This window comes from Gymnogyps californianus, chromosome 9, assembly GCF_018139145.2.
Source record: "Gymnogyps californianus isolate 813 chromosome 9, ASM1813914v2, whole genome shotgun sequence".
Lineage (NCBI taxonomy): Eukaryota > Metazoa > Chordata > Aves > Accipitriformes > Cathartidae > Gymnogyps > Gymnogyps californianus.
The window spans coordinates 16,678,382-16,706,171 of NC_059479.1; the positions used below are offsets into that span (position 1 = coordinate 16,678,382).

General features: G+C 44.9%; 1 protein-coding gene across 1 annotated transcript in view; it reads right to left on the reverse strand.

The window, feature by feature from the left end:
• Positions 1 to 23,175, reverse strand: part of NRK (Nik related kinase) — a 106,291-nt gene extending 83,116 nt beyond the window's left edge. The window contains exons 1-2 of the mRNA XM_050902071.1: positions 23,119 to 23,175; positions 18,207 to 18,272 (exon numbers count right to left, since the gene is read on the reverse strand). Coding sequence (XP_050758028.1) covers positions 18,207 to 18,272; positions 23,119 to 23,175 — 123 coding nt within the window. The remainder of the gene's footprint in view (positions 1 to 18,206; positions 18,273 to 23,118) is intronic.
• Positions 23,176 to 27,790: the final 4,615 nt, after the last annotated feature.

Genomic DNA, 27,790 nt, shown 5'->3' on the forward strand with positions numbered 1-27,790 from the left:
ACTGTTTGTCATGGTTTAACCCCAGCCAGCAACTAAGCACCATGCAGCCACTCGCTCACTCCTCCCTGCTCCCAGTGGGATGGGGAGGAGAATCAAAAAAAAGAAGTAACACTCGTGGGTTGAGATAAAAACAGTTTAATAACTAAAGTAAAATAAAATATAATACTAACAATAATAATAATGAAATATAATAATAATAACAGTAATGAAAAGGAATATAACAAAAAAAAAGAGAGAGAGAGAGAAATAAAACCCAAGAAAAGACAAGTGATGCACAATGCAATTGCTCACCACCCGCTGACTGATGCCCAAGCAGCGATCTGCCCCTCCCGGCCAACTCCCCCCCATTTATATACTGGGCATGACGTTCTATGGTATGGAATATCCCTTTGGCTAGTTCGGGTCAGCTGCCCTGGCCATGCTCCCTCCCAGCTTCTTGCACACCTGCTTGCTGGCAGAGCATGGGAAACTGAAAATCCTTAAGATAAGCACTACAACTAAACCATCAGCGTGTTATCAACATTATTCTCACACTAAATCCAAAACACAGCACTGTACCAGCTACTAAGAAGAAAATTATCCCAGCCGAAACCAGGACACTGTTCAATGCCATATCTTCCCATTTTCTGTATTACTTGTAGAGACTGAAGTCAATCACAGCAGAGAGAGAAATGAACAGTGAACTCTTGAGAGGGGAAAAAAAAAATACCCCTGTAGAATAATTTCAAGAAAACAGCTAAACACATTACAGCTGAAGAACCGCAGAGCCTTAAGGAATGTAGACTAGCATAATTACCAGCACGTATGAAGCAAAAGCAGCAGCTAACCATTGGAAGAACTGGTCACAAAAGGGACCAAGGTTTCCTGCAATTAACAACTGAACAGCTTTACCAGATTTTGAAACTCTCATCTCTTTGCCTTGCCCTGTTTAAACAGCCCAAGTTCATTTCGTACAGTGTAAGATGAAGTAGTGCACTATATAGTGAACTGTGCATTTGGGTAAAACAAATGCAGAGCCCCAGCGCAGGCTGGGGACCCCCCTGCCCTCCTCTGATGCACTGCCGGCTACGCTTCCGAGCGGTTCCCTCCAGGACTTCCCACCAACAGCTACTCATGGTTTCTCCCAACGCTTGGGTTCTTGCATTCAGTTCTGGCTCCACTGATGTCAACAGTAATTGCTGCTGTTGAATTTACTGGATCTGAATTTGCCCCATAAAAGGTCAAATTTCTCAAACAGAACAAATCCCACTTTGCACCAAGTTTTCCACTGAAAAAGTGTGTATATTCTATGCTTTCTCTGTTGGAGAAGGTGTGTTCACACTGATCCCGTCACAGAGTTTGTGACGGAAGAAATTAACCTATGCCATTACTGCAGTGTGTCCATCTGCGTAAAAGTATCCGACAACCAACTGCACTACTACTACCCAAAGTTCACTGCCTATTGGAAATTAGTCTCTTCATAAAGCTGCAGATGAAGGCCAGATGGAAACAGAGAACACTTGCTATTCTGATTGACTACACATACATTTACATTCACAGGCCTACGGATTTGACTAGATTCCTCTCATTCACGATTTGTCAGTTGGCATGTCACATGAAGCTTTCCCAGGCAGCACTGGCATCTCTGTAAACATGTACAACACCAAATACAATGGGGCCCAAGGTACTATAGGCAAAAGCGCATGCACACGCACACAAACACATATATAAATATTCAAAACTATAAGACTGAAATCCACTGGCCCAGCCCATGAAACCTCAGGTGTCAATGAAGCTGCACCAGAAACCTTCTCCTGATTCAGTCTCAAATCCAGTTCTCATTTTCCAAGCTCTGAACCCCATCTGCTTCCTTTACCTTGTAACGGCAATAGCCTGTCCAACCAGCTGCACCACATCACAAAGCAGCTGTCAAGAAAGAAAAAAACAAAACAGCAAAACCACCTAAACATTCCACAGGACATCCAGCTAATGCCAGAATGTGGAGTAGCAAGTATCTGAAGCCTGGTTTACACACATGATACAAGCTCTAAAAACTACCATCTCTGCTTTAACATCTTCTTCTAATTGTATTCACTTTAAAATTTACTCTAAAAGTTTAACCATCCACAAGTTTCAAAATAACTTCCTTTTGCAGCTTCTTTGCATATTCCGTCATCCACATCCAGATGCCAAAATACACCACCAACAGCTCATTGCTCGTTAGGATAAATCTGGTAATACAGGCCAGAGAAAAATTTCGCAGGGTCAGCTAAAACTCTACAGCATTGCCAATGCACATATTCAAATAACAGAAATTTAAATAACAGAAATTTAAATAACAGAAATTTAAATAACAGAAATTTAAATAACAGAAATTTAAATAACAAGGTCTCTATTTACAACAAAAGTGTCTTAAAAAAGAAATAATAAGAGAGCATATGAAAACACCATACCAGAAAACCTGCCTCCCAAGTGCTTTGTATTGCCTTCTAGTTTCTGAAGCTTTAGGTTCAGGGAGGGATATAGGATTACAGGGAATTGCAAGCTTTCCTCCACTATCAAAGACAGAAGCTTAGCCAGGTTTCTTAAGAAAACAAGGCGTACGTGCTTGTGCTGCCCTTGCATCCAACCATGTTTTAACCTGTCAGCCCATTTCAACCAAAACTGACAGACAGATAGAAGTCTCAAAGATGATTCAATTCCTGCGTGCTTTGTGAAAATCAGAGACGGAGACAAACTCCCTTCCTCCAGAGAGGAGGGCTCCAGAGTGGGCTCTGCCGTTTCCTACCCGACGCTGCCTGCCAGCTGGCCAGCCAGGGAGCACGGAGCAATCCGCAGCCAGCCGTAGCGCAGGCTGCTTCTCGCCCAAAGGACAGCAGGTAGCCACAGGCGGCAGCTGCTAAGGTGTCACATCAGAGGGGGTGGCTAAGGAGTAAGCGGGGGCCACGGGTCTATGTGCTAGCAGAGATCCTAAAGGACTCAACAAAGGAATTGGGACTGCTGAGGTCAGAGGTGGAAGACAGGATAAGAAAGGACAAACTGGCAAGCAACTGCATTTTGTTGGTTTTACTATTGAGTTTTTCTTCAAAACCCAGGAAGTTTAAACAACTTCAGAATTTACCTTGATATATAAACCCATCTCTCATCAGTGCTTGTAGGCTACTTTCCTCTAGTCTTAGCATTAACATTGCAAAAGTGTTTTCAAGTTTGCACCACTGAGGCTTACAGAAAATATGCATTTTTGACATGTTTGCACAAGAAAATAACTATATTCAATAACAGAAGGGTTACAGAAAACCAAATACCTAACAAAAAGGGGTTCTGAAATTAGTCACTGAGCCACCTTTAGGGATTGGATCCCCAGCACTGATTCTTATTCGTCATTTACTCTGTAATGAGTGCAAGGTGAGCATAAAGCACTAGCATGCCACTGTTAGCATTTTATATCCACTTTGAATAGGTAAAACAAATGACATCATGTGCAAAGGACTGGGAAAAACACGGTTCCAAATAATTATTTTTAAAGACCTGGTTTGCACACACGGTTTGACCCAGTTTAATTAGAAATGTATTTCCAGCTCAATTTTGTTAAGTGTGGACATGCTCACTGGCCTGCATCGGTTTTGTTCGTTATTTCCTTTTCATTGATCCAGCCACACTGGACATCATTTTCCAAAGCGCTCATTTTTTTGCACAACTCCATCTCCGTCCGTACAATTTCACAGGGGCTTTAACAGAAGAAGAGGGAGATTAACGCTGAGTTCTTTGGAAATTCCCATTTATTTCTGTTACCAACTTTTTCTTCTTTTTAAAAGAATTTGGTTTAGGAAAGTCAGCAATTAACACTGATTAAAAAGCTGACTGGTGTAAGCTTAATATTCATATATCTCATGATCCAATGAGAACAGGGGTTTTATCACTAACTGGGACAGCAAACGTTGGCCACAGTCAGGGGTGGGTCCAGCTAGTGGTTTTGCCCTCGCAGCAGTCATATGCAAGAACACGTTCCTGTGGCAAAGCAACAACCTTCTACCTGCTAAAGCTTCCTTTTGTTTTTGCCAAGAAAAAAAAAGTCAAGAATAATAATGTAAGAAACTATTTTCTGCCAAACCTCAAGAGAGCTGTTGTTCCGCTTCATCACCACCTCCAGGCACACACCCCGTTACGCAATGACACCAGCATCCATGCAACCCAGTCCAGAGCACGCGGGTTTAGAAACGCTAAACCTCAGAAGCACATCCGCAGAAATTAATGGCTATGCTGATGGCAAACATGGGGATGGCAAACACAGTATGGGGCGGGGGGGAATAAATAAAAAAAAAAATTAAGATGTAAAGCCCTCTGTGTCATCTCACGTATTTCAAACACTGCTTGCTAATAAAGGTTCCTTCAGCCAGTGCTGATGCACAAACATGGATGTCCTCCTCAGCAGCCAGGACACGAGCCAGACGTGGCTTATCAGATCACAACCAACTCCTGGAAACACACCTAGAGAACCGCACCGTCAGCAGCCTGCCCTGAGGTGGGGAAAAATGCAGAAGCAGCAGCTTCCCCACTCTCCTTCTGATCATGCTCCCAGTTTTATAAGGAGATCCCCGGGAATGAAAATGCATCATGCAATCTCTGGAGATTTTTCGTATCATGCGATGACTACTGACAGTGAACAGCTTAGAGAACGGGGCACTGTATAATGACATTCACGCTACTTGCTTGGCAACAAAGGAAGCCAGAAAGGAAGGAAAACCCACTGTTGGCATATCCTCCCGTAATCTGAGGGAACAACCCCTTTGGAAGTTCAGGCAGTGTTTACACACAACAGGATTCAACCAGCCAGGCTCCCCATTAATAATCACAGGGTGATCTCCATCCCGAACTCCACTGGCACCTACAATCCCCATCCGGCCCTGGTTCAGCTCCCACGGGAAGGCTCTGCTCTGTCGCAAGGGCAGCGGAGGTGCCTGGAGCCCCACAGTCAAGCCTGTGAGAGTCGGACTAGTAGGCCATCTCTGTAATATAAAGAACTACTCTATTTTAATATTAATAACATCAAAAAGGAGAGGTCTGCCAGAACTCTGTAATATAAACAATGCAGGATACAGCAACCACAAAAGCTCAGAAAGCCAAGTTGTCTTTAATCTACTCACTATGACATTCGAAACCCATCTGCATGACAGATAGGACAAGTGCCTCGCAGGCTTCAAGCATCACCCAGGGCTGATAAGGCCATTTTCTTTCATTCCTGGTCAGAGAACTGTGAATTTGGCAGAAGCAAGAAGCCAAATGACATTACACAACCTAACCAGGAATTTGTTGTGACTATTTGAACAGCCTCATGAATGCACTAGGTGCTTTGCAAACATATGCAGAAACCTGATCACTCATGCATGTCTGTATGTGCAGATTCCTGTGCCAACATGAAAATACTCTAACTCCAACATGCAAGCCAGGGATACAGGCCATGCAAAGTCTTCCACCAGGTGGGTACCTAGGAAATAACACGATGCAAAGAAAGGAAGAGAGGAACATAGGAAAGGGTGAATCCTAAATCCTCTCTAACCTTTATTCTCCAGCCTGTGGGATCAGAGGCCTGAGTTTCCAGCCTTTGTTTTGCAACTTCCTCTATTCAAAACAGTTCTGACTGAAATCTTTCAAGTGTCCAAAAGAAAGGAAAGTTAGTGCATCTCTTTATTCCTTCATCCCTTCTTCATCTTCAGGCATGTTTATGGAGAGCAGGCTACAATACATGTAGCTTCTCCACATGCAACCTCTTTTTCTGCCAAGGAAACTGTCCCAGTTGGGCATTCAGCAATCTGCTATGCCCCGTGCATGTGCACACCTACTCAACAGCATGTGACCCAGGAGCTCAACACATTTGGGAAATGTCAGACCTACTTAGGCTGATCTGCACACGTACAAAAAGCCCACTGTATCCTGAGTGCACCACATTTACTGGCACGTACCACCTCCGCGATGTCCAAGCTGTCCCGCGCTTTGCAACTGCTGGGTTCACTGGGCACATCCAACGCCTCAAGTGTTAAATGTGCCTCTGCGAAATTTGGCAATCTTCCACTGGGAGAGATGACAAAACATATTCTTATGTCTCTGGAAACAAATCACCCTTCATCCAAAAGGAATCCCACAGGAGGAATGGTCTGATGCACCCAAATCATGTACTGGTACTGCCTGTCCTCTTCTGCAGGTCAAAATGCGCACACAGGACCAGTTCCCGCTGCCAGCGACTGATGAAAAACTGGAAGACTTCACCGCAGCAGTTTGATTTTCAGAGCAGCAGGGATACGCTGGTCCACAATACCTAACCTACCCTCTGATATTAATAAAAGGTAATTGAGTATCTGCTGATATAATTTGGCTTCTGGAGGCAGAATGTTTGCAAGAAGCCTGTTACAATAAATATTTAATGTTAGACTGGAAAAAGCAAATATTAAAGCAGAAACACTTTTTCCTGGCTCTTCCCTTTTTCCATATAACAAGACAACATCATGGACAATCTGTGTAAATAATACATTTGAGAGTCCATTATCTAAGCCATATGCATATTTATTTTATGTTGGTTTTGTTGCATATTTTAGTATAATTGTTCATATGTTTAAAGCCATGAGTAAAACAAGAGTAGACAAATCTACTACAGCAGAAATAATCAGTACATTGGTTACTCTTTTGTTATTTTTAAATACTAGGAAAAATCCATGCTAAAATTTAGCATAATAAACAGGAAAGAAAGAAAATTCCTCAAGTTCAGTAAAATAAATATTTTCAGAAGGCCACTACACATTTCTGTTATGCCCTTTTCCTCAAAATGTTTCCACTTTTAACAACAGAAATACAAGAAAAAATTGCATCAAAAATGCTGATATCAGATGTAGCAACCGCACAACTGTAGAGTCAGAAAATGGAATTTAGTCAATTCCAGTATTCACTAAACCTCAACAAAATGGCAGTATTTTGCCAACTGGTCTCACTTTCAGTTGTAAACACTCCTCACAGAATGGAAAGTCAGAAGAATTCACATTAATGGTCACATTTATTTTGGTAAGGCCAGTATGATAGTACCTTTTTTCCAAGTATGCAGTACTAAAGACAATCTATGAAATATTAAACATCCTGCTAAATTAAAATGTATGTTCAAATGAAGCAAATGAAATGCAATGTTTTGACATTTCTGAAACAAAGTTTGAAAATGAAAGCCAACTCATTTCTTAAAATTTTCCTACTAACGTTTCTGTTGAACTCAACATGTTTTGATTCAAGTGAAACTGCTTTCAAACACCATGTTGTTCAGTAAGTGGCTGCTAACCAATTCTCACAAATCAGCTCCGTAAGTACACTAATTCCTCTTCACCAGAATCCCAAGACGCGTTACAAAAACAAAGACTGCCTCCATTTTAATAGCTACAGTCATAAGGAGAGCTCCATTTCCAGCGAATTCATGTGTTTTCGAACAATGATGAGAGGCAGAGGCAAGAAGAAAAGCCAGATCTCCTGAACCGCAGCCGCCCACGTCAACCCCTCTCTTCCCTTTACAAAAAAGTGTATTTCTTACATGACGGGAGCACCTAAAAGCACTGCCACAGACCACATGCTAGCTATTACATATTAGCTAATAACATTACTTGTGCAGGGCACTGAAAAGGCCACAGTTTGCTACAAAGTATGTCTTCTGGATTGTTCACTCCCTAAGATCTCAGAAGTTACCAAAGTTTCATGTTTTCACGGGGAGAAAGAAGGGGATGGGGAAGAAATGACCTTTGAAAAGGTGCTTCTAAAGCAAATCTTAAAAACCTTTCAGGAATCCCACAAAGTCAGTAGGTTACAAGGGCAGGCTTATAACACACAAGGGCTTTATAAAAAAAAAAAAAAGTATATGACAAACAGCTGAAAAATAGTTTCTTCTTTAATTTTATTCCCAAGATCCGTATTTGCAGATCTGCACAGGCCAAGAAAATTACTGCTGGCCAGCAGCCTGAGAACAGCTGAATATCGGACAAGAGAAGCACAATTTTATCACATTTATGGATTTTACAATTGAAATTGGACATTACAATTTAAAATTACTTACTGGAAATTTCATTCTGATGGAACAAGGGGCTGACCTGCACCTGCATCTACTGACCGAGCAAGCTGTTTGACCTCAGCTGACAATGAAACTGGCTTTTAAACTCCATTTCCCCACAAATGCCTTGGAAGGGCAGGATCAACAATTGTCCCACCAGATTTTGCTGCTGTCCATCCAGGCAGCTGCAGTCTGAATAGCTGTGCTGCCACCAGACCCAGCCGTGCTTGGCTTTAAAGCCAGCAGAAAGATCACGGCTGGGCGAAACACTGCTTTCCTCCAGAGCACCGGAGATGCGATGCCCCCAAGAAACTCACAGCCGCGCTGTCACAGAGCCCTTCGTGAATCCACGTGGCACTGGGAGACAGCATGAGATGCTCTCTGGAGGAGCTCTTCCCAGCAGCAAGCACAAGGACCACATTGTTAGTGGCACCGGTTCTGCTGCCAGCTATGTTGGCCAGTTGTCCTCACCACCCCTCTCCCCCTATGTCCCGCACCTCAAGTAGCTAGTGGTCCGCACAGTGCTGGCCTCTGTTACTTGTAGGGTAATTCAGAGAGCGTGGAAGAGGAGCTGTGGCAATCATCCACGGCAGCCGACCATGCCAGAGTAAAGCTGTGGGAACATCCCTCATGTTTCAGCATTTCCCAACCCCAGTGCCAAAAGTCTCGCTGCCTGACTTGGCAGACTTCTGTGCAACCTTTACACAGACATAAATCAGCATGTGGTTTGCAGGACAGCAAATTACCAGGGTCACAACTTCATCTGAATAACAAACAAAAACAATTCTTTAATGCTATTTACTTCTGTTTGCTCCAGAAAAGCAACACAACAAAGGGCTTGCTACTGTCAGAAGTTAGCTCCAGTCCTATCCCAAGCACTGCCCCAAGCTCAAGTACCGAGCACATATGAAACCTTTCTTGCACAAGCATGGTAGTGCTTTTAACTGCTCCCAGATGGCCTTCACAGGGCAAAAGTTACATGTCTACAGCTACAACTCAGCAGCTGCTCATACAATTGCTTCTTACAGTGTTATTTCATGACATGCCTGCTCTCACACACGTCAGAATGACTAGGAGTTAATGCAAGCTCACCTCTGTAGTGAAGATATTTAACTGAGGGCAGAACGAACTATAGATGCATTTTACAGTTCAAGCAAACCAACATCCGCTCTACTTAGAGGAGAAAAACCCAACGGAGAGACTGATCAGGTACTAGGGAAGATAGAAAAAGGTGAGAGCAGGGAAGTCAGAGGTAGGACAGAGTTCAACCAGGCCCGAGCTCATGGTCACAGTGCCAATGCAGCAGACACTCTAGCAGAGATTTCAGAGCTCAGGTTGCTGAAGTGAAACAGGAGCTGAAGTGAACAGCTTTGCAACAGTCCTGCTGTGCACAATCACTGGTCTGTGCATGCTGGAAATGCTGCGCTACATCCAACCCATGGGAAATACTGATCCGTTACAGACCTCAGCAGGAGAATTTGCCTCTTTGTGGACTGACATTTCTGCCGCTGGATTTTCCAGTGACATGCAACAAAGCACTACTGCTACAGGATTACTGGAGACCCCAATCAACACATAGGTAAAAATCCTCCTTCAGAACAGAATTGCAATTTAGATTTCTAAAACATATCCCAGAAACTATCTTTAGGTCCCCGAGATCTCATCCTGCAGGACTTAACTATTTGGCTCAACGTAACGAGCTTGTTGAATACTCAAAGAGCAAACTATAAAACACTATTACGGATGATTCTTGTACAAAAGTATGGATTCCTCGGGCACAAACAAATTCAAACACATTCTTATGAAAAAACACCTGAAGACCGGGCATGAAACTTAAGAGAATATTTACTGCTGGCGAAGACAATGGTGACGTTTTGTCTATGCAGACAATGGGAAAGGACAGAAGAGCAGCACACACTCCACACAATTCTTTAGACCAATTCATCACCCTGTCAAGTTTAAAGCACCAAATGCTGGATAAGTCCATGAAACACACATAACAATAATAATAATAATAATGAAAGACAAGCAGGCTATCGATATTTTTAGGAAACCAACTGATAAGTTCCTTTTATTATGCTCTACTAGCTATAGCCCAGAGGTACAAAAGAGGGACTTTCAAAAAAACGTACATGCATCCTTCAGGTCATTAAAGCAGACCTGGAAAGTACTATTCACATGGAGCTGTAAGAAAGAATCAGAGACATGGAGATAAGGTGATGTGTGCTTGCAAGGCACTGAAGTTCAGCGATTCATTCAGAAAAAGGTACGGTTACTAAAGCTAACCTGCAATGGGAGTCATCTCAAACATCTATAAACAACACCCTACATTTTCTGCTGTTTAAGTAATATCCTATCATTCACTCATTAACTCCAATAGCTCATTGCATGTCTGGGAGGTTTTTTGGACTGCAAATAGACAATTTCTTACAAGTTTTCCCCCAACCCCACTGATTTATTTTGAAGAGGAGAGAACATATACAATGAAATACTTCTGAGTAGGTCAGGTATTGTAAAACTCAGGCGTGCAAAGTGCTGGTCACTCTGATGCATATCTTCACACAGGCAGGATTCTGGATGCTCCTGAGCAGTCAGGAGTATTGAAATCAACGTCACTAGTGAGGTGCTTAAAGTGTAGCAAAGTGCTTGAGCGGGGAATCAAGAGCTTGATCTATTTCCTACTGTGCCCATATTATCACCAGTGCGTTTTTAGCGTGTTCTCTTACCTTCAAAATAGCACGTCCCAGTGCCAACATCTGAAGTGTTATGGAACACGAGCTCAAAATGCCACCAGTTTAGGATGAAAATGCATTGCATTCTCCCATATGGACATTCAGGTCCAAAACACAGAGCAGCTGGAAGTGGCAGGCCTGCCAACAAATTATTTGCAAGGATTTTACTACTCTCTAATGGCTGATATGGCACATCTAATTATTGTGCATTGCTCTGCTCAGTCAAAGAGCCTTTATTGTACAGAAGCACTCCACAGCTGAGAGGTTTTTTCACATCCTTACTCTTCTATTTTTGATAAATTAGTCCTACACTTCAGAATCTCAATTGAATTCCTCTGAAATATTCACTAACTAGAACCAGGACTTCACAATTTGCTAATTAATTTCGCATGTATGATCCATTATTTTAAATCCCAGTGCTGAATATAGTTTGGCATTGCCATGCAAATAAGCAGGGAAGCCAAGATTAAAAAAACAAAAACAAAAAACCCACACACACTATGGAAAAAATATGCTCCTGGCTCTGACAACTAAATACACACGATACACTATCTATTTTATATACATATTTTAAATAAAAGTCATTCCCCTTACTTTTTTTTTTGTATTCTCCAAGTCAGTCATTCACAACCTAGTAGGATGGATTGATAGCAGGTATGTTCCGTCCACTGAGATTCACATGTCCTGTACTCAGTCAAAGTCCTGTCCTCAAATCAAGACTGGAAAAGACCTCTGGCAACATATGGTCCCACCTTCTATTGAAAGCAGGGCCTTAAGTTAGGTTACCCAAGACAATGTCAAACAGCCTTGGATATTTCCAGCAAGGGTGACTATCACCACCCTGGGAAACTTATTCCAACGTTGACTTGTCCCCACGGTAAAGAATTTTTTTTTCTTACATCCAGATGGAATTTCCCCTGAGCAACCTGCGCCTGGTTCCTCTTGTCCTGTGCATCCCTGTACTTGCATCTTCTACACAAACCATTGTTGAAGCACTTGAAGACTGTGACTAGATTGCCCTCAGCCTTCTCTTCCCTAGGTTGAAAAAAAAATCCAATTCCTTCAGCCTTTTTTTCTTCATGCATAAAGTTCTTCAACCCTCTAAATGTTTTGGTGGCCCTCTGTTGGACCCTCTCCAGTTTCACAATGTCTCTCTGGAACTGGGGGAGCAAAGCTGGCACACAGTATTCCAGGTGTGGCCTAACAAGAGCAGGGGAAGAAAACACACCCCCTTGCTACACTCTTGCTGACGCAGCCCAAGGCACAGTTTGCCCTCTTTGCTGCAAGGGTGCACTGCCAGCTCCACATCCTTTCTGATGAAGGAGGAAAAGGACCAACATGGTGGTGCGGAAGCTTTAAGAAAAGCATGCAGACATGTATGAGAGTGTATTTAGGAGTTGCAGGCAACTAAGAGAAGGGGAAGAAACACATCTAGTAGTATGCAGACTTCACAGGTGTTATTAAAAATCAGAGGCATGAAGAAGTTAAATACTGAAACACCAAACCACGCCTCTCCAGTGTACTAATGATATTACAGCAATATACACTAAGCTTTCAAGGCAACTCGTTCATAAGCAGCACAGCATTTCAGATCTTATGACAACGGCAGTAGCACATATTAAGCTCAGACTTATTCCTGAAAGAGATCCCTGTTGCCAGGATTAGCAGACAATCTCCATTATTTGTTTGCACTACTGAACCAAGGATCTACACAATGAGTTGTTGACTCCATCCAGTACACTGCAGCAATACTTCTTTATACACTGCTGCCTACAATAATTAACTAGTTTTTCATGTGGACAAGATAATCAGCTATGCTACTAAAAACCCAAATAAAGAAAATGAATAGACAAACAAGCACTTCTACCAACTGCTAGTGAAACAGAAAGTAGCATTTTGTCATTTCTATAAAGAACAACTGATTTCCCTACTTGACTCATCAAAATCTCAGTGCCTTGAAGGCTATGATTGGCTTGAAAACTGTAACTGACCACAAATGATAACAAAATACCCTCAGACGACATGACATTTTTAACGTCTCTGTTTGCAGCAGTTTGGAGACTCTGAAATTGCATTTCAGCCCCGAGACACATTCTTTGGAAGGTGACTACTTCTGACCCACCCCTAGAAGGGACGTTGTGGTTGTGAAGTTTTCAGCTTATACATGTTCACCTTCTGGATTGCACTGAATGTAACTGTAATGTTTCTTACATTTAACCTTCCAGTAACTGCCTGAGGTACTACCACTGATCAAGGTTTTCAATACGGTTCACAGACTTCAATACTTCATAACTTAGCATGGTCTTGTGATTCTTTCCTCACAGTACCAAGTCTCAAAAAACCCATGTTGCTTCTCCCTGCCCCTCCCAACCTGGTCTCAATTACTTCAGCCAGTTATTCAACGAAATGAATTATGAAGAACTTAGCAGACTTTCAAATTGTTTAAGATAAACTGAGAAGTCGTATTTATGCTTCACTACACTCCTGCCACTGTACATCAACAGCAGAGTAACTCATAACTCACGTCAACAATTGAAGTAGGATTCAATGCCAAGAAGCAGCTGTATTTAAAAACAACCAAAAAAACCCCCCCAAAACACTTCCTTACTCAGACCTGCTTCCTTTTTGTATCCAGAGTCTTATTAGAAATAAAAATATCAGCTGCGCAGAGCCACTACAGGAAGACAGGGTTGCTTCCACCCTCTGCTAAGCCTCACCAACAGCACTGCTTCGTCTTCATCAGTTGCATTACCGGGAAGCCACTTCTTCTCTTTTGATTGTCACAGTCCCAAACCAGAGCACCTCTCTCAAGTTCCCTGTGCCCCCAGACTTCATTAAAGATAGAAGCATTTTGCACACACAGCAGCTGCAAATCTGTCACAGTTTATCATCAGCCTGCAAGATCATACTCCAAAAAACATCAGCCCCTAGAACTCGCCAAAGACACTGACCTCTCATTCCCTAGGCCACTCAAAAATGCTGACCCCAGGAGAGGGCTAATCCACATCGTTAAGACAAAGGAAGTCAAAAGCCCCAGTCAGGTGCCTCCCGACATGAGAAAACAAGCAGATTACACAGATGCTGCTGCTGACCTCAGTTGGCCCATGAAAACTTTTTTAGAAGGATGAGGACTCTCCGAGCACAGCTGAATGAGTAGGATTAGGAGCAATTCCTCTTTATCTTGGTAACTAAAAAACCAAAGCAGCTATGAACTCAGAGCCTCACAGTCTCTTCCAGAGCTCAAGAGCAATTGTCTAACCCAAACACTTCAAAAATGGCACCCACTTCAGTTGCCCCATGTCTCCCTTTCCCCATTCACCCATTAGAAAAATGACCTCTGCACTGAAAATTAAAAGATAGAAAACGCATTAACAGGCTCCTACTGAAGACACACCACTCAAAGAATATGAAACTAACAGCTGAAGTCCTCGCCAAAAAAAAAAATAGTTCATCCCCCCAAACTTACAGTTTAGTTATTACTAAATGCACAAGCACAGACCAAGATACAACTGTTCTACATCAAGGGTGATACACGATCACTATCCAGCTCTTCATAGCAATAGAGTCCAACCGTGGAAGGAAAACAAGGCATCCATATAATTAAACTTCTGGAGGTAATGGGAGTTGGCAAAGAATTATTCAAATCACAACACTGTCAGGTCTCGACAGCCATACCTACATTGCAAGATACAGCCTCAAGCACACTAAGCAGTCCACATAGCCGCAGACGTTAGCTTCACAATGCTTTCAAAGGTACCACCTTTAACAGTACACCATATCACAATAATGTAGCAACTACTAGCAAATAAAAAAAGATGGTGTTTATAAATCACCTAGATCATTTTCTGCAGTTTTACTGCCATCCTAAACAACACCCGATTCAAGCTTCCTCAGGCAGCCTGCGAGGGGGGGTTCCAAGGAACCGCGGCTGCAGCCCAGGGAGGAAGCAAAACCCAAGAACTTGCGGGTGACACCTTCAGCAATCTTGCTTCCTCCCAGATAATACTGACAGTTACATGATGCAAAACATTGCTCTGCCCTGTCTGAAGGTCGTTACTGATCAGCAGCTCTAAAAAACCCCCCAAATGCTGGCCCTCATGCTTTGGAGAGCAACCCCACGTCCCCCGCACAGTCTTTGTGGTCCCTGGCCTCAAGGGTTCCCAGGGAGATGGACAGCCCTTGCAAAAAGCAGTGCATGGAAAGTTCAGAAACTCCTCTTTCCCGTATGCTTTCAATGGAGATGGTGCAGAGACTGGACACACTCTGACCTTCAGCACTCCAAAGTTCAGGAAACAAAGGCACGAAAGAGTAAATACTCGTACTTCTCCAACCACCAGCAACGCACTACTTCCAACTGTCTTCAGAGAAGGCTCTGCTACCACCTTCCATGACGTTATTGAGAATCGCCTCTTACATAGTATTGCTCTTCAGATTTCAGCTCCCGGAAGCCAGCAATTAACTGAAAAACTCATCTGTCATTTCAAGAGACAGCGAAGCCTAAGCCTCATGACTTCTGGGTATCATCTGATTTTTTAATATCTAATTCATACTTGCCAAAAGGCTGAAGTTGCCAGTACTGGCATATTTACGTCCCACTACTTAGTAAGTTGTCAAAAAATCTGCTAGCTTTTAGTCAGTTGTTATATGCAAATCCCAACTTTATAACTTTTCTAGACAGCTCTAGCATTATCATGGGTACAATTTATACCTCTTCCATTTCATTTAAAAAGACACTGAACTGGAACTGGTTTGAAATAATTCAGTATGAACAATACTCTCCTTCAATAAATCTGTTAAACATTGTTTTCCAAATCTAATGATGAATCCTCTAAATTTTATTTTCATCTTTATGGAGCTGCATATATTAAAACATATAGCCTTATGAATCATCTTCACAGCCAACCAAGCAATTTAGTAATCTTGGACATAGTTTATTTAGCCTGAAATAAGCTTTGCTTTGATTATGTGCAAACTATTATGTGTAGTTTCTGAATGTATGGAAGATTCTGACACCTCTGGAGAATAAAAACGTGCTCTAATGACATGAGTATGTTATGTGGATAACTGAGATTACTTTATAACTTAAATATTTATGATCACAAGCCTATACAAGACAAACTACAAAATGATTCCAGCATTCCCTAATTCACTCCATCAGTCCTAGCATTGTATAGATCGAAGGACATATTACACAGCAGTAAAAAGAAAAGTGAATACCATAGCCTAACTTTTTATGGAAGCAGTTGTTCCATTGTAGCTGCCCTCCTTCAGAGAAAACAGACACTTGCTCTGGTTGCAAGGCCAGCATCAGGGAGATACCCCCCGAGTCCATTCAGTTGGTGCTCAGCATCTTCTGCAGAGGTATTTCCAAACACACTGGAGCTTTGGACTGTGTGAAAACTGTTCACAATGGAGACCAAGCTGACTGCCTGCAGTCTGGAGCACGCACTTTGTACCTGTCCACCTCAGCTGTCATCATCTGTCTTCTTCAGCTGCACGGCTCTCTGTCATCCTCCCGCAAAGAGCAGCTCCATCCCCTAAGCAAGCACCAGCAAAACACCCTACGTTCAGTGATCACACGTATTTATATGAACAAAGCCTTTGTTACGGGTGTGCTTGCACAGAGCCAGGGTTACACACAGTCCATCATCTCTCCACCGCGCAACGCATGTGCACAAAGCTTCCCCTCAGCACCCTCAGCCTTGCAAGACCCTGTCTCTCAGTGCCTTGCTCAGATGTTGCAGCTAGTCCAAGCGCAGAATGAGCCAAGATTCAAATCACCCATTATCCAGAGCTGTCAGACCCTGGTCTCTTGCATGCTCAGTGGAGAGCAGCCTTTGGGTACAATTTTTAATTGTCATTGTCAATTTTTCTTACACATTTTGGCAACTAACATTCTAGCGGACCACACGATAGCTCAAAACATTTTCTTTTGCAGCAGAGAAGCAAACTATGTTGCTCCTTCCTGTTTCTGCCATGATTAAGCAGCTGATTCACTCTCAACATCCTGAAAAGATGACTAGATTGAAATTTTTTCTCTCCCAATATAAAATAAATCCAGGCATGAAAAGACAGACAACTATTTCAGAGGCCATTTGGGAGCCTTAGGATCTTTTTACAGCTAGAAAACTCTGTGATTACACTGAGAACAGCACCCCTGAATGTCTCCTGGCTTCTAATCTGTCCATGTGAACCCCATAGCCTCTATTTTTAGTTTAGTAGTACTGACCTCAGTATCTGAATGACAATCTCAGAAACAACACAGACTTAATCTCAGCAACAAAGAGTTACATGAGAAAGATCCTGCTTCTGACATAAAAATAAATTTAAAAAAATGTAGTACGGGAAAGCAGAAACTCCACAGAACTGCTTCTGTAGAGGATTTTCCAGAATCTTTGAAAGAGCATCTATAGCTTCAAAGGGAAGCCAAAATGCAATCACAGCAGACCTGCCACCAGAGGATGGACGCTGAAATGTAACATGCATTCAATGCACTGGAATCAGAGAAAGATGGACAGGCCTGCATTTCTAAATCAGGGCCCCCTTCTGCATTCTTCCTGCAATCGGGGATCAATGCAGAAAGAGCCTGCACCAATACAGACTCGTCACGCAGAAGCTTGTCGGCAGTGGGACCTGAGGGAGAAGCAAGACCAGACAGCTTCCTCCAGTGCCGTTACTCTTCTGATGTACCTCCAAGGGTTCAGCAGCACGGCCTTTTCCTTCCTCTGTCTTCTTTCTCCAAATGGGAACAACACAGACTCGGTTCCCTATTTTATCACTTCTATTTTCTCTTCTTAGATCATTTTTAGGAAAGGCCTCACAATGAAAGAACACTTTTCTAGGCTAGTTCTTATAACTAAAGAAAGGTGTGCATTGCATAGTGTACATAGCATGTTACGGCAGACAACGTTTAATTGCTGTAGTTTCTGGACTGGTAGTTCTGCTTTGAAATCACAGTGACAAAGGTAATAACAGAAATCAAAAACTTCATAGCCTGCCTGCAGAGCAGGGTTAATTGACACCTCTGTCTTGAAGAGTACTGCTGTTTTAGTCTCAGCTGAGCTCTCCACTCAATCTAGGCCAAATTTAGCCATCACTGATGTTAATTTGTGCCAGCCACTTATTAAATAATTTTGAAAAAGAGAAAATAACCACAGGACAGAAAAAACAGGGCAGAGCGAAGTCAGTACAAAAGCCAACACACTTATCTGACCTGTGGCAACAGAGAGACATGAAAACAGGACAAAAGGAAGGGGCACGGGGTTTCACAGGTGACACCATTCTGCATTACACAGAAAAGACAGCAAGATAAAACAGGCTATTACTGGAACAATATTGTCCGTCTTCTTAAATGGTGCTCAGTTCTGCTTTAGGAAAAACAGCTTTATCAAGAACAGCATCATAAATTACAGAGGCATCCAAACCTTATATACTTGTCCATATGTCCCATTTCCAACAACCTGCACCAGTTCAAATATTCCCGCAGGGTCCTGCAAAAAGCAGAAGAAATAACATTATTTGCAGTAAAGCAACCACTTCATAATGGAGCGTAACTGTACACAATCAAAATGAAAACGTCTGTGGCACATCTCCTCATGATCTGTATTACACACTAAAGGAGAAATAGCCAAATAACAGTATAAGAAATACATTAATATTAAAGTTTTCAGTTAAGTTGCCCAAAACTCTACACACAAAACAACTCAGCGAAGATTTGTAGCATGGCAATATGGCAGATAAAACAAATAAATGGAGGTGTGTGAAGAATACAAGAATTCTACTGCTAAGCTGAATCAGTTGAATAAGGAATAAACTCCAGGCTTCCTAAGCCTTAAAACACTGAGCTAGCCTGGAGGCTGAGCTGCTGTCTTCCGCTATGAAACACTTAGCACTAGCAATCTAACACAGGAGAGAACGTAAACAAGAGAATTGAAAAAATACTATATAAAGCGTCTGAGCCCAATTACCTTACAAAAGGGCAATGTTACCATCCCAGGCAATCTTAACACACTACAGGTAGGCTGAGAACACTCAATTGTCCTGTTTTGCAAACCTAACAAGGTGAATTTGACTGATGTATTGAAGTCTTGGCTTTGAACCCAAACTAGATTACTGTTCATTTACACGAAAGAGTCACGTGTCAGGTGATCAGTTTACCATACCACATGAAGCAGCTTTCGTCCTACTGGTTTAGCACCAGTTGCTCTAAAACCAACCACTGCAGCAGATGTCCTTCTCCAATAAGGAGATCTTGCAGCCTTTCAGATATAGGAAGACCATCTTGTTGCAAGGCATGGGCAAGTAAATGTTCGCTCCTGCATGACTGAGCACATTAAGAAATCTGTTGTTTCAGTTAAAACTCACTTGAGAGATTTATATAAAAACTTTAAGAACTCAAGAGACCAGTTTCTTGGTTTCTGGCTGAGCCATTTATCAGTCCGCTCATTTCTTGGGATGATATCATTGAGAGATTTATATAAAATATTATTAACTCCATGTGTCAGTTTTACCACATCTGTTTCAGCAATCTGTCATGTTAGTTGATGCCTATTGGTACTGCTGAGGGATACGATACAGAAAAACGTTACCTCAGAAGCACAATTTCTATGACCCTGGTTGCAAAACATCCTTTTTTTTAAGGTATCAAGCTATTTCTCCACTCCACTTATATGTTATTCTTTTAATATACATAATGCTTTCTTCATATCTGATATGGAAATGTTTACCTCAGCAAAATCCCAGTGGAAACATACAGGCTTTTTCTGCCTTTACTGGCACAACTGTCATGATAAATGGCAATAGCTTTCACTGTCAGAGCAACACAGCACAGACATCCACAACTGAAAGTACTAATGAGTTCATTTGTTTTTGCCTTTAAGTTAAATGAGTTTTAATCTTATACTTCCTGGATTGTCAACCTCACAAGACTTTTTTTTTTAAAACCTAATTAACAACACATAAACCAGGTCAAATCACTTACCTTTGACCCATGCACAGGCCAGTCTGTGTCACTTCTTTTCTGTCTTATTTTTAAGGCAAGGTAGTAAGGCATCGCCTTCTAGAGCTACACCCCAATTCCAAAAGCCCTCACACAAAAGGAAATCAATGGGACCACTCGTGTATGGAGCTAAGCACAGGCGTAAGAATGCTTGCAACATTGGGATCTTTGTAAAGTGCTTTGCTTCCTTCTCATTTCTTCATTTTTCGTTTCCACTAGTCTTGGATATAAACGAGCCATACACTTTGCTTCAGCAGAGCTAAAGTCAGCAATAATCCATTGCCACTACTAAAGCAACAGGTGGGTGTCACAAACCTCTGCTTCATGTGCGACCTTCCCACAGCTGTGCTGTGGGTTGCACGTGGTCCATGCAGTAAAACGCACGGCAGCTCTCTGAGGAACTCTTCCAGACAAGGGCCTCCACACACAATATCTACTGTACTCCTCCGCGGGAAGCACAGGCAGCACCCCATTTCCACACCTCTTCTGCAGAAAGTAGCACTGTTGAATTAAGAGGTGTTCACACTGTGCAGAAACCTAGAGGAACCTAAACTGCATTTTTAACTCAGAGTTTGCAACTGTCCCTCTCACTTAAATGCGTGCTCTGTCCTCACTCTTCTCCTCCAAGCTTATTTATTATGCAAACATAATAATTTAACGTGCCTCAAAATCAGCTTCTCTCTCCCCCTCCAATCAATTTCATTCTGATTTAGCACCCTAATAGCTTGCTTCTAAAGGTTTCAGACACTCTAGGAAAAACCCAAACAATTATCTAAATAAACGTTAGCATTAACTTTAATATAGCAAAAATCCTACCCTGTCCTTGCTAGCCAATTGAGCATTAACGCCTCAAGCCTCCGCAGCTCTGAGTGCAGCCAAAATACTTGGCCATCTCTCTTCTTTTAATCAGGACACCGTAGTGAACCAAGCCTTGTTAGGAGTCATAAAGAATATTAATCTGGGCTCTCACTTTGGTCCTTGGATTGCCCTTGTTTGCTTGGATATCAGCACTGCACCGTTCACTGGCATTCTTCACAATGGGCCAACTTCTTAATTACCTTGGAGTTAGGTATCATCTTTGATGTAGTGCTTTCTCTCAGCTACCATTTAAGCCCCATGATCGATCTAACCCTTCACCGGCCAGCACCTGCCAAGTTGCTAGGTTCACTTTGACAGATGCCAAAATCCTGGCCTGAACATTCATCACTTTAAGGTTAATTACTGTAATGCACTGTACCATATGGTGGCCTTCTTGCTTCCCTGCAAGTCATCTGCAGAGTACTCAAAAGGCAGGAGCAAGACCGCTGACCCAGAGGCACCCAGGCCACATCCACCTCCTCTGCAAGGCAGAATGAAAAACAACGCACGCAGCAAGAGCCTGACCGAAACGCACTTTTCACAGTCTCTGCAGCTAAACAAGATACAGGGGTCTGAAGCTCACGTTCTTCTACAGGGCCTCTGCACCTCGGCATGTAATGCAGAGATCAGAGGCTGTTTAACCACCTGACCGCCCTGATGAACCCAGGGCAGCAGCACCCCAACAACAGCCCAAACCACCTCTTTCCAGGAAAAGGGGAAAGCCCTAGCGAGCACCGCTTTGTAGGGGGGCAAGGCCAGCTTGTGCAGTTTGAAAATGACCCCAGCCACAGCTGTGCCACCCCGCTGGACTTCCTGGCTGTAGCGAGGCTGGCAGGAGCACAGCACCAGGCAGCTCCCACTGGCCCTGGGAACACCTAAGACAAGGCAAAGGTAAAGCACCTGTCTTTACATAATTCCTACTCCCATTTCCCGCTAAGCACAAACCCCAAACTAAGGCTGCTGATGTGCTGAAAAGGTTTCCTCTGAAAGGACACATTTGTCCCTTCCCCTGTCAAGGCTGAAACTGGCAGTGCTTACAGCCTCTGGGAGGTTTCTGCACTGGACAGTTTTGAGACAAAGCCTGCTGTCTGGTTTGCAGCACTACTCTTTTTCAAACTTACACTGGTTTCTTATCATTTATTTAAGGAGATAAGATTCGTCTGCTAAAGCTCTAAAGAAGAACTTCCATGATTTTGTCTTACTCCCCTGAGCAGAGCCAGGTTAAACTTCTGCTTGCCTAGCCAGGAGCCTTGTGCCATCTTCACAAACTTTACAGTCTCTGCTGCCTTTCTTCTTTCTGCTCTGGTCTGGAACACCCTCCCCGCCATGTGATTATTGCAAGGACTTCTCCCAGCCCTCTTCTTTCTTCTGATATTTTTAGAAAGTAGCTTGCTTTGGTTTCACTGTCTGGAGCGGACTGCTTTTTGCCACAACTGAACTCTTCCCTCTTCTTCTTTGGAGAGTGCTCCAGAAAAAAACTGCCTTGGTTGGACTGGGTTGATAGGTGGTCAGCTTCTATATAAAAAAGTGAAGTGGAACTAAGGGGCATCATACACAAACCTGTTAACTGTTTGTGGACATGAAACACTAACAGCGTGGCTTTTAATGTGGCCAAAGTTTGGATTATGTTAAAAATCTAAAAACACAAGAGCGTAATGACAAAAATTCATAGCAAACGAGGTGAACGCTGACTTTTTTAGCTTGAGGGGAAAAAAAAAAAAAAAGCCCAAACCTCAACAAAAAACCACAAAAGCCAAAATCCCACGCACATATTTTCTTCCAGAAAATCCTCATTTCTCATTTGTTGTCTCTCCACAGCTTCACAGCATTCACATCACCCTTAGGGATGTCAGCAGGAATTATTTATTATCTTGGGAGGGGAACGAACCTCTCCGGTGAAACACTCCTAGCAGGGCAGAGCAGGGCTCCCGTGGGCCGATCTCGCCAGCAAAGGGAACGCAACCTCTCCAGCCTGCATGCAACAGGGCAGGGCGAGCTCTGAGCTGGTGGAGAGAAGCCCGGCTCTACCGATCCCAAAGGCGTTTCATCCAACCGCACCAGCGGAGCCCTCGCCCCGCAGCCCGCTGCTTAAGCATCTGCGCTCCTTGTACTTGCACGTACGGCATGCACCGGCCCTGCTCTCCTCAGCCACGCCGGCAGGAACACAGCCGGCGCCACCAGCACGGCTGTCCCACGGCCAGCGCACGCTGCAAAGGCACTCTGCAGCGCCAGCGCCTCTCCCCACGCGCGGCGGAGCGAAATCCCCTCAGATAAGGGGAAAAAGATCGCGTGCAGCCTTTGCACACCCCTGCGGCGAGGCTGCAGAGGCGAGGAGCGGGCTGGCGTAGCCCCAAGCCCGGGCGGCTTCACCGCCCGGAGGACGCCCGCGACGGCGGGGACGAAGGGGGCCCGCCGCAGCCCCGCGGGGCAGCTCCCCACGCGGGACGGCCCCCCCCCACCCTCCGCCCGCCCCTCCTTACCCGCAGCGCCGCCAGGTCGATGCCGTCCAGGCTGCGGGCGGCGCAGTCCCGGGCCATGGCGCTCCGCCGAGGCGCGCAGGACCGCGGCGTGCCGTCAGCCGCGCCCCCGCCGCCCCGAGCTAACGGTCCCGCGGGCGGCCCACGGCGGCCCGGCCGTGCCCCGGCGAGCGCAGGAAGGCGGGCATGCCCGCCCGGCCGGCCGGAAAGCCCTCCCCGCGCAGCGGGCGCGGAGGCAGCCCCCGGGCCGGGCGGCCGCCGCCGGCAACTTTCGCGGAGACGGTTCCTCGGGAAAAGTTTGCGAGGAAGTGACGTGACGTGCCGGCGGGGGTCGGGGCCACCTGCCGCCGCAGGGGCGACCGCCACGCGCGCTGCCCCCCACGCGCGGTGAGGGGACTCGCGGGCGCTCCCCGCCGCCCGCGCTTGTGGCGGGGAGGGGGTGTGTGTGGGGGTGTTGCACGCGCTCCCCACCCCGCGCGCGTGCTCCCGGGTGAGCCGGCGTCTGCACGCGCCGCCCCACGGAGCCCCCGTGCGCGTCCCCCCCGCCGGAGCCGCGCGTGGCGGCGCAGGCGGGGAGTGGGTCGGGGCGAGGGTCGGGGCGCTGCTGCCGAGAGCGGCACCGGGGGCGGGCAGAGCCGAGGCCGGCAGCGAGCATCTGCAAGCCCCCGCGCTCCCACCCGGCACGCAGAGCACAGGCTGGGCCGCGGGGCTGGAGGAAATTACACCAGCCATTAAAAAAAGACCTTAAAACCCCCAACAAACTACATTAAAAAAAGAGGAATACACACAAACACTTCTAGACCCTTTCCCTGAGGTGATGGGCGCTGCAAGTACGAGCCCACGGAGGCGATGGCGATGCTCTCCGCGCCGAGCTCAGAGCCAGAGCAGCCTCACCCACGGGGGGAGCCCGGCCCCACGGTCCCACGCACAACGGGGCAACCGGCAGCAGCAAGGCCCTCACGGTGCGGAGCAGGGCAGCAGCCCCCTTGGCAAGCCCGTCCCAAAGCGCCGCAGCGAGCTTCGAGAAGGCAGCACGTTACTATAAACTCTGCTGCTCATTACAGCCTCTTTTCAGCCTGTAATTACGACCGCGGAAAGAACATCGTGTACAACTGTATTGTAGTGGAGTGGAAGGACTTGCAGATATTTTGGGGCCTCGTATTTAGAGACAAAAATCAGTGGGAATGCACATTCTGAGATAAGGTCCTTAAGCATTCCTGAATGATGTTCAGGGCCGGGACATTGTCCCCTCGCAGAGTGCGAGCAAAGGGGCTGAAATTCTGAATCAGTATTTTCACAATCACTGACGCGAAATCAAGACAAAGTGGTCAAAGCATCTTTGGTGCCTATTAGCACACCGCGGCGGACGCAATGCCAGCAGCGGAGTGGCAGTGTTGTAATAAAGGCATTTGGCAATTTCCTTGAAAGAAATGCTGATGCATCATTCAACTTCAAAGTATTCTTTTAAAACAGCCCACGCTGGGTACGTTATCTGCTAAAGCGACCCTGGCTTTTTGCTCTCCATCTGTCTGCAGGCCAGCATATTGATGCACCGCTCACAGATTTGAGGCCGCTTGCTGCATTAAAGCGTAAGTTTGTTGAAGAACTAAACGTGCGTAACGCAGCTATGCACGACGGGCAGAAACCCGCAGGCAGTGGCGGCCCAGCCCGGGCCCCTCTCCGTGCCCAGCCCAGCCCCCTGCTCTCCCCTGGGCAGCGTTTGGAAAATTCTGGCCCTCACGTCACCTTTGACAAAGTTAAGCCACAGTTTTGCTCCCCATTATAGCCTTCCTGCCTTACATAAATCCATCATTAGCCTTTTTGCTTGCGTTATTTCTCACAATCTCTCTTTATCTCTTCTCTAACCTTCGGGCTGTCCTTTGTCTCCTGCCACTTTCCACTTCCTTCCTGCTTCCCTGGTGAGAACTGGTGTGAAACTGCCGGCTGTTGTCTTCCAAACGCCCTCTCTCTTCCTCCATCTCTTAGATTCTTTGCCAAAAGTAACCCTACCTGCCTTGCTCGCCTCTGGTGAGTGCTCCAACCCGAGGATTAATTTCCACTTGACAGAAAGCTCTACCCAAAAATGATAGGAAAATCTGGTTTTAGAAGTATAATATGGCTTGTAGTATTTCTGCAGGCATGTCTCAGTATCTCTTTGCTACATGCTTTTATCACCACCTTTCATTGTCTTCCCTCCACTGAACTCTGCTGCTGGTAGAGTTTCTGTGGACGCTCCAGTCCCGCTTGCACCATTGCGGGCAGAGCTTCGGAAGCGATTCTTCCCTTACTGCCGAAGAAGGCAGTGCATCTTTTCCCCGTAAAGGCCTTGCAGGTCTAACAGAAGCAACAGCTGGTTTTGCCACTGATATTCACAGCATATGTGTCGAGGGTGAAAATGCCACCAGGACAAGGCTACTTTTCAGAGCAGAACCAGATTTCCAAGCCCCGAGTTCTTCACCACCAGCCTGATGACTGGTTCTGCAGAAACAGAAACTGTGCTCCAGGCGTCCCCCACGGCCTCGTGCCCTGCTTCTGCTCCAGCCCTCCCCAAAGCACTGCACAGACAGGGCGTTTGTGCTGTTGCTGACTTGCAAGCAGGCTGTCACACCTTGCTCTTCTGCGTGAAGCCGTGCGGCAGAATAACTCCCAGGAATCAGGAAATTCAATGCCTTAGCACAACCTGACTGTTCATAAACTAGAAACCCACGTTCATCTTATCAATAATAAAAGTGAACAGGGTCCCTGAAGAATAAATTCAATTTAAAAAAAAAAAACAAAACCAAAACACAGCAAAGAGAAGAGACAATTAAATGCTATCGGTACAGCTTTCCTTTCCAACAGCCATAGTCAAACCCCTGCAGCCAAATTCAGCAACCACAGACCTGAACATAAAAACCTTTCAAATGTCTATGTGCATGCAAAGGATGTTTTGTATTAAAAGGGAAGTGCAAGCATGAAGGGGGAAGAACTTCCTTTGTTTCAGCAAAGGAAATGCTGTTGTACCCCAGAAGTATGGAGCTAAACCTGAGCTCTTCTGTCTGCATCCTCCCCCCCCACCCCAGATTTCGGTCAATAATACTACTACTAATAGTAATTGCCCCTGCCAGCTGTGACACTCAGTAAAGGAAGAGAGTGTTTAAAGTTGAGGCTCGAATTGACATGCTGGCTTGTTTCCTTTAGCTTTGTTTACGCTGGGGTCTCAGCTACAGGTGTGAAGCTGGCAGAGTAAAAAAACCAAGAAGATAACTCATAAGAGAACAGGATTTCCGGTCTGCAGGAAATAAATAGCTTCTTAAAATGTGGTTTCAGTCTGAATGGACAAACTGACTCTTTTCAGCATTTCTTAGTCCTCTGAACTGTAAATTCAGAGAAACTATCATTCAGAAAAAAACCTCAGACACACAGGATCTTCTCCTTGGAATAATCCCCCTGATGCTGCTCAGGGAATGGACATCCCTGCCACTTCCATGGCTGCGGGAACAGCCAGGCTCAGCAGCTCGTGCCACGTCTGTGACTCCAGAGCCAACCCTCTGCATATACTTCCCAGCATTTTCAGGATCCAAATCTCAGCTCTACAACAGGGAGCTCAGAAACTCCAACGCTCAAGGTAGGCTCTCTGCTGTAGAGGGAGAAGGCAAATCCCTCTTTGAGCTTCTTGGTTCCCCTGCTCCCAGCTTCGTGGCAGAGAGCCAGAGCCTGACCCCAGTGTGCCAGCCTTCCCCAGGACTCCTCTCTGCAACGGCTCCCCAGCACTTGCTCCAGAGTCAAATAGGATCCCTGTAAACACCAGCTTTCCTTGGCACCGAAATGTTCCAGAGAAATTTATTTTGCTGGAAGCTTTCTTACCTCCTGTAAGGAAACTGCATTCTGCCAGTGCCAGAGATGCCTGATCAGATTGATGCAGACTAACGCTCAGTCATCAGCACCTTTCTCCCAGAATAAGAATCCTTTACAAGATTCCCCATGACTTTTGGTTTTTATGACTAGAGATTTTAGACATCTCTTTAGTGTTTCTTTAGGGCACAACCCTTAGCTGCGAGGCAGCAAAGTGACACAAAAGCCCATGAAATCTGCTTGTAACTACAGACTTCACCCTCCCCTTCCACAAGCTCTCTCTGGATTGCTCAAAAAGGAAGGCCAATCTTTTTGCCTAATGCTTTTGGAAAACATTTTGTCCTCGTTTGGTTGCACCAGAACCGGAAGATTACCAGCTGTTAAATGCTGATTACAGGAGAGTCAATGGGTGGCAACAGCCAGCATGGTATTAAGCCCAACATTCATCCATGAGTTGGCATTCATCTCTTGGCTGCTGCTTGAATTCATTACCATTTACAGCATCATTCTGGAAGTGATTTATTGTTATTAATGGTTTTTATGAAGTCCTGGAGTACAAAAAAAAAAAATCTTGATTTATTAGGCCAGCCACTAACTTTAAAGTTGGCCCCTTCCGTTTCCAATTATAGCATGGTTTAGTACTGTGGGTGGCTTTGCTAGACTGTCAGGAACAAGATTACACGTTAAAAAACTGTCTAGGATTGTATACAGCCTAGCTATGTCTTCATGCTAGCTTGGTGGCAGTCACACAATGCTGTGAGTACTACTTGATGAATACAGGGAAGTCGAGCATACTTTCATCAGGTCGCACCTTGGAAAATATCAGTACAACTTAGTGCAG